Source organism: Glycine max, chromosome 7, assembly GCF_000004515.6.
Source record: "Glycine max cultivar Williams 82 chromosome 7, Glycine_max_v4.0, whole genome shotgun sequence".
Classification (NCBI taxonomy): domain Eukaryota; kingdom Viridiplantae; phylum Streptophyta; class Magnoliopsida; order Fabales; family Fabaceae; genus Glycine; species Glycine max.
Window position 1 is genome coordinate 6,737,683 of NC_038243.2, and position 12,074 is coordinate 6,749,756.

General features: G+C 32.0%; 2 protein-coding genes across 2 annotated transcripts; both read left to right on the forward strand.

Annotated features, from left to right (window-relative positions):
• The first annotated feature begins 512 nt into the window (after window positions 1–512).
• Window positions 513–4,047, forward strand: LOC100794144 (RAP domain-containing protein, chloroplastic). The gene is made up of 4 exons (XM_003529909.4): window positions 513–646; window positions 992–2,936; window positions 3,028–3,110; window positions 3,785–4,047. Exons 2-4 carry the CDS (start codon window positions 1,118–1,120, stop codon window positions 3,890–3,892), a joined length of 2,010 nt encoding a protein of 669 aa, XP_003529957.1. The 5' UTR covers window positions 513–646; window positions 992–1,117; the 3' UTR covers window positions 3,893–4,047.
• A 4,921-nt stretch (window positions 4,048–8,968) lies between these two features.
• Window positions 8,969–10,180, forward strand: LOC100809743 (BON1-associated protein 2). Its single transcript, XM_003528829.5, has one exon. The coding sequence runs from the start codon at window positions 9,336–9,338 to the stop codon at window positions 9,873–9,875; it is 540 nt and encodes a 179-aa protein (XP_003528877.2). The 5' UTR covers window positions 8,969–9,335; the 3' UTR covers window positions 9,876–10,180.
• The last annotated feature ends 1,894 nt before the right edge of the window (window positions 10,181–12,074 follow it).

The following is a 12,074-nucleotide window of genomic DNA, read 5'->3' on the forward strand; positions in this document are numbered from 1 at the left end:
TACAAAATTTTATACACCCAATAACAAAAATAAGACAATATTTTGTAATTATTAATCTCTCTCAGATGTATACAATGCCAGATCCACATTGTTTGGTGTGGGAAAATTGTCCCCAAGAATTTTTTTATATATCGAATAACATTTATTTTTTGTTTCCCATAAAAAATTTATTTTGTTCTCATAATTTTTTTTAAATGAATGTAAAAAGATACGAGATTAAAAAAAATAATAAATTAATATTAATTATATCACATTAAATTTAATTTTTTATTGTAATTACAATAAAAAAAATCATACAATATTTTAAAAATATAAAAATATATATTGAATAATTATAATTTGTAAAAATATAGGTATTTTAGATTTTTCTACCTACACATTATATTTATAAAAACTTGTAATATTTTTGTATAAAAACATTATAATTTGTTTTCACACTAGAAAAAATTTCTGGATTGGTCATGTATATGTAGATATAACTTTAACTTATCCTTAAATAAAAAAAATTCCTCAGTAATAAAAAAAAACAACAAAAAAGCCTAATCAGAAAAGATCAGTTCTATTCTATCTGAAAACCAGAAAGAGTTCTTCAAACAATATTTGCGTGGGATTTTATGCTCTCTCAGTCCCTTCCACTGAAGATAAGGTGTGACTTCTCTTCTTCTTGCTGAGTTTCAAAATCTCCATTTTTATCCGCTAATGGGTTCTCTCTCTATCAATTTTAGGAATTTTATTTTTTTGGAAGGCAAATATTTTTTAGGACTTGTTGTTAATGACATATATCATATTTAAGTTGAAACACAGTTTTGTTTTTTGTTTTTGTTTTTGTTTTTTTGAAACTGTGAATGAGTTTTGGAACGGCTTATTGAGTTTGTATTTTGCATCTGCCACTAATTTCCAATACATTGCATACAGATTTTGTATAGTTTATTTGCTATTCTCTATTTATTATGTTGAAAGGTGTTGCAATTCATGTCTGCTGCTCCTGTAGGAACAAGAACAACCCCTTTTGTGAGTTGTTGATTGGATTTATTAGGAGGGAACTGAGAAAGATTGATTTTTTCATTGAGTTGCATAGTCAAATCTATTTGATTGAAATTGTTTCTTTGGGTAAGCTATGGAAGGGTTACTGAATTCTTTGCATAACCAAAGTTGCTTAAAACCCTTTGGTTTCACTCCCAGACTTGGTTATACCTTCCCCGTGATCACAAGAACTGGGCATTTAAATCGAAAACCCGAATCCTGCACCTTGAGAAGTAACTGTGCACAATTAGGTAGAGACACCAGCACTAGCTCTAGAGGGGCTATTGTTGCTGCATTGTATAGTAATGATAAAGGAGAGGGTTCTAATACAGACTGGGAATCGGAGTTCCTCGGGGAACTTGATCCGTTTGGTTACCGAGCTCCTAAGAAAAGGGAAAAAGAAAAGAGGTCAATGTTGCTTGAAGCCACTGACGGAATGGATTGGTGTGTGAGGGCGAGAAAGGAAGCACTGAAATCAATTGAAGCAAGGGGCATGGCTCATCTGATGGAAAATATGGTTACTGTTAAGAAGAAAAAGAAGAAGGATAAGAAAAAGTTGGAAAGCAAGAAGAAAATAGTTAAGAAAATTGAGAAAATAGAAGATCTTGACTTTAGTTTGGAGGAAGACTTGCCACAGCCTATGGAAACTGAGATTGATGTTGGTGATTTGAAAAGGAGAGTGAGTATATTTAATGATGGAATGTTTATAGAAAAGAAGGAGAAAACAAAGGAAGAATTTGTCAATAGGCTTTCTCAGTTCTCTGGGCCATCTGATCATAGAAAAGAAATCAACTTGAACAAAGCAATTACAGAAGCACAGACTGCAGATGATGTGTTAGAGGTTACTTATGAAACAATTGTTGCAGTTGCAAAAGGCCTTAGTCCCTCACCTCTATCCCCATTGAACATTGCCACTGCTCTTCATCGCATTGCTAAGAATATGGAGAAGGTTTCTATGATGAGAACTCGAAGATTGGCTTTTGCTCGACAAAGAGAGATGTCTATGCTTGTGAGCATTGCCATGACAGCCTTACCTGAATGCTCAGCTCAAGGAGTCTCTAACATATCTTGGGCATTGTCCAAAATTGGAGGCGAGCTGCTTTATCTTTCTGAAATGGATAGAATTGCAGAGGTTGCACTGACCAAGGTTGGGGAATTCAACTCTCAAAACATTGCTAATATTGCAGGTGCCTTTGCTGCAATGCAGCATTCTGCTCCTGATCTTTTCTCAGAGTTTTCAAAAAGGGCTTCAGACATAATTCACACTTTCCAAGAACAAGAACTTGCTCAGCTTTTGTGGGCTTTTGCTTCTCTATATGAGCCTGCTGACCCTATATTTGATTCTTTAGACATAGTCTTCAAAGATCATAGCCAATTGAGAGGTTGCATAGGTGAAAAGACATCAAATAATCATGAACAAATAAGTGTTGATAGAAGTGGTGCCTCAAATGGATCTCTTGGCTCTCCTGTACTAACTTTAACTAGGGATCAGCTTGGGACTATAGCTTGGTCCTATGCCGTCTTTGGACAAATGGCTAGGAGTTTCTTCTCTCATGTCTGGAAAACTCTCAGCCATTATGAGGAGCAAAGGATTTCAGAGCTGTATAGGGAGGATATCATGTTTGCTTCTCAGGTTCATCTTGTAAACCAGTGCTTGAAGCTTGAATTCCCACATCTTCAGTTGTCATTATGTGGTGAGCTTGAGGATAAAGTTGCTCTTTCTGGAAAAACTAAAAGGTTTAATCAGAAAATAACTTCATCATTTCAGAAAGAGGTTGGACACCTTCTTGTTAGCACCGGCCTTGAATGGGTCAAAGAATTTGTTGTGGATGGTTACACTTTGGATGCTGTGATTGTTGATAAGAAGCTTGCTCTGGAGATTGATGGTCCAACTCATTTCTCAAGAAATACTGGTGTGTATTTTGTTTGTACATATTAAATTCATAACCTTCTGTTGAATCTTAACTAACTGGTTTATTATTTTATTATCTTTGTCTATATTAGGTGTACCATTAGGACATACCATGTTAAAACGCCGATACATCACTGCTGCTGGTTGGAAAGTCGCATCAATATCCTATCAGAAGGTGAGCTCTCTTATGTCATAGTTCAGACTTATATCTTATCCACTTTTTTCCCTGACATTTTTTCTCATACAAAATAGAAAAACATAAGACCATGAAACTGATCATATGTCAACACACATCTTGATTAGTTGGCATGTTGTTAACACATGCAGCATATAGAACTCAGTAACAAGACTATAGTCTAGATAAATTTATTCTTGGCAATGTATGTGCCTTTTGGCATATTGTTGGAGTGATTATCTTTCAAATTACACTCGGCAGAAACATTTGATCATAACCCTCTTGCCTCTATTTACACCTGTCATTATTCCAAATTTTCTTGAGGAATAACCAATCAATTTAACCACACTTGATGGTGTTCAATTGTTACGTACTTGCACCCTCACACACATGTGACCTCTCTGTGAATATCACTATCTCAATAAGCCATGACGAATAATTGATAGAAATCTTGATTTGTATGTCTTGACCTTAGAATGTGGCAACCTTCCCCCCAGCTTCACCCTAAACTTCTGTAATTTTGTTTACCAAAAAGCAGATTACCTCTTCAATGCTTATGTTCAAAGTAGCGGATATGAGTTGTTCTTAAACCTGACAATTTAAGGACTTTGTAATTGATAGCAATCTTGATTTGTCTTGGAAGAATTTATTGATGATAGGGCTCTTTCTTGTAGTGGGAGGAACTTCAAGGAGCATTCGAACAAGTAGAGTATCTTAGTAACCTTCTCAAAAATCATCTAGATGAAGTATATGACGAAACTACATCCACCGAGGTAAAGTGATCATCCAATGCTGCTTGTCAAGCATAAGGAGATATCAGATATGTATTTTTTTTAGTAAGCTCCCTTGATAAATTTTGGAATAGGGGATGTATATTTCTTAGAAATATTACATTTTAAAAGAATATAAATACCATTTCTTCTGTTTTGGAGTAAAATATCACTTTATTAGTCCCTAAATTCAACACCACAAATGATTTTGGTTCCTTATATTACACAATGCAAAGTTATTCCTTGACTTTGATAACTCTTACCCTATGTTAGGTAGGAGAGAAAATAAGAGGAAAAAAATAAAAAGAAAAGAAAAAACGGATAATAAAGTTTTTTTTTTTTTGGTTGAAGTGAAAAGGGAAAGAAAAAGGAGAAGGCTGACTTCCAGAAATAAAATTTGAAAATTTTCTTTCTAATTTAAATTTCAAATTATTTTCCCTTATTTGTTTCCCTTCCAATCAAACGGACCATTAATCAATTTGGTCCCTAAAATTAGCATGGGCAGTCATTTGATCCTAGAAATTACCAAATTTTATTTTCTAAATTTAAGTTATTCAACAACTATTGTCAATTTTTTTCCTAAATTTGACAATCTATTGCCAATTTAGTCCCTAGATTTGGGGACCAAATTGTCTTATGCACATCAAATTTAGGGATTAAAATGACTTAAAGTCGCTAAAATCAATGATTAAATTGACTAGGTCCATGTCAGAATTACAATGGCTGATGTTTGTCAATTTGAAGGGTTTTTTATTTGTAAGGACTAAAATTATTGATAAATTGTAATTTTAGAGACTGATTTGATGAATTTCTTTCGTTTAATTTACATATAAAGGATTTTGGTAACCGCAATAATGGGGTAAATCATCTATACCATTTCTGTTGTAAAGTATTCTTACTACTTCATATGCTTTCTCTTTTTTGTGTTTTTGTTTGTTAACTAGATTACATAGGCTTAAATTTATTTTAAGTGTATGATAAATGGTTGATTTTTATTTTAAATTTCTAATAAATTTTTTGTTACATTCAATTCTTGATATATCAAATTTTTTATTTTGACTTTTTGTCATCATTCAAGTAATGATGTAATATCTTCCAAACATATCTATCTAATATATTATCGGTTGAGATGGTGTTACGTCATTATTTAACTGATAATAAATCATCAAAACAAAAATTTTAATATATTAAAATTCAATATGACAAAAAAATGAATTAGGATATAAAATTTACATTAATTGAAAAACCAGCAAGAAGTTTAAGGAATGGTGTAACTGTCCAAGACTTCATAATTTAAATTATTCTACTATTTAATATCAGACTATAAATTAAATTATCCTAGTGTTCCTAACCATCTTTGTTTTTATAAACATATAAATCTTCTCCAAGGTAAAAACCATCTTTATCTTTTTCTTTGCTAAATCTCACGTCAGAAAGGGGTGGATAAGCGGGTCGGCTCGCCCCGCATAAGGTGCGCTCACATAAGTCCGCATTGACAGCGGACCGGATCAGCCCGCTCCGCATTCTTATACGAACTTAATAAATTAGTCCCCCTCCCCCCACCCCGAATCCCGCATGTCAAACAGGTTGGTCCGCAGGCTTAGTTTTAAAAGAATTTCAATTTCAATAAAAATGCAACACAATCAAATTAAGTTCAAGACAAATATAAATAAAATATCAACAATTAGTCAATTACATCAATAAAATAAATAATGTCTTAACAAAAGAAAATTCAAGCAATAAATCTAAAATATGAAACTTAAACATCTCCAATAACAAATGATTCCATATTTAAAGTAACTTGAGCCTTCTCCATCTCCACATCTTCATATTCTTTTCCTAAAACTCAAAATGATAATAAATATTAAAATCAACTCAAGTTAAGTGATTAAAAGACAACAATTATTACACATTATTTACCTTACTCATCAAATCCTAGTAACCAATTTTTAGTATATATCAAGGATTGCACATTATCACCAAGAAGCCTAGTTAGATATTTGTTAAGCACCCGTGAGCCAATACTAAATGCCGATTTGAAAGCCATATTTGTAATTTGTACGCTCAAAATATCACAAGCCAGCAATGAAAGATCTGGATTAAGCGAGATTCTTAAGGTGCTGTAGTTGGTGAGATTCTCAAACCATGGATTAAGCGGGCTTACGGGCAATTCGAAGATCCCGCGGGTCAAACCCACACAGTCCATGGGTTAAGCGGGGTGAGCCCAAAAATATTACGTAACTATGAATTATTTAAAAAAATCGATCCGTTACTTGCACGAACCGCAGGTCTCGCGGACCAGTCCATGGACCTGAGTCCGTTTATCCACCCCTACTCAGGAGTGTGACATAATTTTGTTAGGAATAGCATGACATGACATATATGTTCCACTTTTGCCCAAAGGCCTAACGCACTGTAATTGCTAAACGTTTATCATTGTGCTTTTTTTATTATAAAAAAGTATCCATTTTCGAAAATTAATTTCTAGAATATATTTTTGTTGCTGTAAAAAAAAAGAAAATAGATTTTTGTCAATAGACAAATGTTCCTGAATGCATTTAACACATTCTGAAAACTAATTTCTGAATTTTAAAGCATCTGAAAACGTAATTCATAATTTATCTTTATTAATAGATAAATTTTAATCAGTGCTCTTAAAAATATTGATTACAAAATATTTTTATTAGGAAACATAAAATTATGTTATTATGATTATTTTACATTCTCCTATGATTTACATAATAAATATTTTTTAAAAAAATTTAATCAATACCGAAAGGTAAATGTTAGCAAGACCTTATTAATATTACCAAATGCGATAGTTCCATTCCATGGTCGATTCCTTTAGCCTTTTTCTGTAGTTAGTAACAAAGATAACAGCCCATCGTAAGACTTAGTTATAGTTGGATACCAGCCGAAAGACATTCACTTCATATACTCAAAAGAACCTAGGGTCAGCTTCTATCTATCACTCTAGCAAGAACAAATAGAAAATTCTTTTCCCATTTTTTCTTCTTCAGACTTAGGTGAGTTGATTAATTTCATCCACCAACTTACTTTAATTGAATCTAATAAACTCATTTTGGATTCAACTCATTGAATGTACAGCTGAAATTATTGTAATATGCATTCTGATGCAGATTTGATAAAAGAAAAATGAAAATAAAAACAATGATTTTGATTCTTTTGCAAAAATACTTATACCTTAAAAGTACTTTTCTATCCAATTTTCAAACATACACTGAATAACCTAGAATGAACTGAGCTGACTTAATTTTTATAACTCTTTAATCATGAATTAACTTATTTGGTAATCTCAACCCATCATCAACGAGAAAATCAAGAGAATGATTTTCAACAAATATATATATATATATATATATAATTTGTTATTTATGTAAATATATATATTTTATGATTTCTTGTTAAGGATTTTTGGTGAGGTACATGAATTAAAAAGCAAAGGGACTAAGGATCCATAACAGAATCATGCAAAATCAGGCTGCTTCTACAACTTGCTAGAGCTTCTGCAACTCCATTTGCTTCACGCATACAAACTTTGAGATGCCAAAGTTATTGAACGAATACTTTTAAGATTTTAAGAGTTTGAAAAAAGTTTAATGGTCACTCCAAACCACTATGTAATACCTAAAAAGATAGTAAAAAATATATAGATATGATAGAATTTTTTATGTGATAGAAAGAGAAAGAGTAAAGAGAAATGAGAAGGGTTGGTGGAATGTTAAAAATAATAGAATATTTGTGTATATAGCTTGATAAGAACTTTTTTATGTGAGGATAAGTGACAATATTGACCACTAGATTTTGCTGCAGATATAGTCAAGATTAACACCAGACAAGTATGACACACAAAATGTATCAAGTGTGATTTTTAAGTTAGAGAACAAGTACTAAATTTTGGCTATCAGATTTTGTTGTAAAAAATAATCAAGATTAAAACATAAAAATCATGTAACTTTTTTTATAAAAAAAATATAACTTCTAAATAATCATGTGGCTTTAAATAATTATGTATAATCATTATCGAAAATTTGTCTCACTCTTATATATGTGGCCATCCTGTGCACCTATCGATGTCAACTTATTTATTTTATTACAAATTACAAATACAAGGGAAGGAAAGATCATTGAAATACCATTCGTTTTTCCAACATGTTATGCTAAAATTTCCAAACTCATTCTTGTTTACTTGCAGATTCTCTGTCTACATATCCCTTATTGTCCACAAAGAAACAGTCAAGCCTGTTGTGTTTCTGAACAATGACAGGGGCAGTTGACTTGGTCTGAAACAAGCCTTACTCAATAGAAGATTAGAAACTAAAAAGTAATTAATTCGTTAAAGGCAAAACCACTGAACAATTAAAACAAAAATATGGAACTTTCTCCCTTGGAATTGCTTGGCAAGGGGATGTTGGAGTCTCTCAAAAGGGTTTCGTTAAAAAGCCACCCAAATTCTAAAAGCATTATAATTATAATTAATAAGAAAATATAACACAAATTACATAACCATAGTGTAAAAAAAATTGCATAATCATACCCAGACCACAGTCCATTGAATTTGAATAATTATCTTAATAAATTGTAATAGACTCTTAGCCGTTATACCTACAGAAACGTTCCCTTTTTAATTCTTTAGCTAAATATTAATATTACCAACAAGGTCCACGTAATTGGTAAATAATTAAGTTTCCTAAATGCTAACAAGTTTGATTTTCTGTCGTTCGTATGGATTGGAGAACATGCATTTTATTAAAAGAGATAAAATATATTTTGTTAGATCTTTACTTTAAAGGTTAGTCTAAAAGAAAAAGAAAAAGAAAAGCTAAATATTAATATTAGATAAAGAATAAAACAACCTTGGAAACGTCGTCAAACACATTCATTTCTCCGTCAAGTCTAACGGCCACAGCCATTTTATAACGTTCGCCCTTCGTAATTGAAAACGTCAAACACGTTCATTTCTCCGTCAAAAACCACGCTCCGTATGTTGTAATTACGGCTCATAAATATAGTTATATTCTAGAAGCAACCTCTCTATTTCTCTCTTCTTTCTCTCACGTTTCCAAAACTCCATATATTTAATTTAACATTCTCATCTCCATTCAACATTAAATTATCCAACACCCCCACATCTCTCATACATCTATTTTTCTTGACTACCATATCTGATTGAGTGGTCGAGTTTGGTTTAAAGGTTAATCCTTTAAAGTATTAAGATTTATTTAAAGGATCGAAAACGGTCGAGCATCTTATATATATTGTATACATTGATATCTGTTCTAATTATTTTAACTTGGGTATTAAGGATTATATATTGTATACATCGATATTTGTTTGTTCCAATTATTTTAACTTGGGTATCTGATCGAAAATTAAGGATTAATTCTTGGAAGTATTGAGATTTTCTTGACATATATATCTTATAAATACATCTATGGCGATGTCAAGAACCGTGGAGATCACAATTTTGTCAGCAGAGAACCTACAAATGAACAAAAAACCCATTAGAGGGAACACATTTGTGACGGTTCAGTCCGACGCTAGCAGTGACACAAGTGCCACAAAAGTGGATTCCGAAGGAGGGAGTTACCCTTCGTGGAACGAGAAGCTTGTGATGGACGCGCCATTGCATGCAAGGTTCATAACAGTTGAAGTGAAGTGCAAGACATCATCGACGGGGTCGAAGAGTGTCGGCGTGGCGAGAATACCGGTTTCCGATTTCGTCGGAGGGTACGTGCCGGAAAATCAATTGCATTTCTTGAGCTACAGGTTGTGGGACGGCAAAGTTAGGAGAAACGGGGTTGTAAATGTTTCGGTGAGGGTGAAAGTGGCACAACAACAACCACAACAACATTTGTGTAATTCGAATTCTACGTCGTTGTCGGCGGTAACGGGAGTGCCGGTCGCCGGTAATAGATCCACCGGAGTTGTGACGGGGATTCCAGCTATTTGGTTGAACTACCAAAGAAATTAATCTTTGAAGGGTAAAAATGAAAGCTAAGCATTCATTGTTTTTCCTTTTCGATTTGCTGTAATATAAAATTGTGACGTACAGCATGAAGAATGAAGAGGGATTAAGAAAAGTAAATTAAGTAAAATTTTACCAAATACTGGCAAATTATTGGCTCAATTACTATTTGTGAGTTTTCCAGTAGTAATTATGTAAATTGTGAATATAAGAAAAGAAATTGCCAAGTGTCTTTTTCCTCTAGTTAAAACTGACGTTGTATATCTTTAATTGTATATTTTTTTACATTTAATTATAGTAAACTACTTTTTATATTATTAAATTGGTGTATACGAAGTTAATTCATCTTTTTTTTTTTAATGATTGTATGCTAAAATGAATTTAATTTTAATTTAAAATACTTCAATTGAGTGTGTGCGTCTAAAAGTGAGAGAGTGAGTGTTTGATGAGGAAAAAAAATAGAATGGCCTCATCAGCTCAGTATGTGGTCTAGAATTGTTTATATATAGATTAGTCTCTGATTCATTATGTTCAATACAATTATAGTGATCTTCGTGTCAATTTCTTACTTCTTGTTTAACTTGCCATTTAGGGAAACTTAATTAGTTGAATTAACTGCCTTTTTTTGCTACACAACTTGATATATACTACTTGATGGACTATTTATGGCAATGTGTACAATGTAGTTTATGAGGTCCCTTCGTGGGTGTAGCTAGAAAGGAACATTTATATTTTTAAATATGCCTCTTTGCCAAAAAAAAAAAATTAATCAGCAAATATGTATTTGTATTAATATAAAAGGCACGAATGGTGCCAAAATCATATACATAACACGCTCATGGTGTCGGGTTACCCCATATTAACTTTGCTACAAATTTTGATCTATGAAAGAATCATTTATTTCGGTGGGTTCTTTGATCAAGGATTGAATCGTGTTTTTTGTTTTGCTTACCTGTTAGCATAGGTATCTAAGCAACTATTGTGTGTTGGCTTATGGTTGTTTAACACTTAAAAATGAATGGTTTCATGGGTGAGATTCTTGACTATATTATGATCTAATTACCGACTCATTAATGCTCAAGTTTGGATTGAAAGACCCATCCATTGACTATGGACAAAAATTGGCCTTAGTGATTCCACAGTCTATCTTTAATATGATTCTTTATTTCTTTTTTTTATAAAATTTAAATTTAATATCTTATTTTAGATATCAAAATTTAGTTTCATTTGAATCAACATAATATTAATAGAGAAAACAAGTTATCTAAAATAATTTTATATCGTCATTATGATTAGTTGAGAATGTAAAAGTATTTATATTATCAATGACCATTAAATTTGTTATAATGTTGTTTAAATAATAAAAACTAAAATGAAAAAATTTAATATAAAAAGAATTTATTTAAAAAGTTAAAGCTTTACAAATATTAAAATAATGACGTCAAAGATTAAAATAAAAAATTTAATTAGAATCAAAGAAGAAAAGATATGATCAAAGAAGAAAAACATAAAAAATAGAAATTATATTAGTCATATACTTGTTTGTATGGACAGCTAGTCCAATTATATCCTTCACTTCTACACAATGAGTATTTCTTAAGCCTATTTGAAATTGATTCATTCATTTCATTATGTATTCGAGTAGTGATCGACCTGCCTATGTCTGTCATCATTTCGAAGGATCAGACATAAAATGTGGACCTAAATATTAAGGCCATGTGTCTTCACTTCTGAGGAAATGAAAGTGATGCTGATAAACTTTAAAAATATTTTCCAACTTGTATATGGGGTCAACAAAGTCATCATAATTTAAATTGCAAAAAACATATGTTGCAATTGCATGCTAGCAAGGTAGTCGAAGTACTTGAAATTGTCCATAATCACACCACCATTCATTCAAATTGATAGTACATGTTCATTGCTCGTCGACTAAGCCGCGTATTACAATTTCTTGAAACTCAAACTTCCCTGCTTCTCAAACATACATGTGAACACAATGCGAGGTAGCAATGTGTTGATTTTCTTGCATCATGTGACATATACGTCGTGACCAGATTGCCAAATGGAATTATTGAAATAATTATATTGTTCATGGTGAAATGGATCAAGGTTTTTTGCATGAAAATTCAGAATTCATGTAATGGAATATACGTCGAACTAGACGATATATATCGCGTGAAGGAGCACTAACGACTGAGGTTGTAA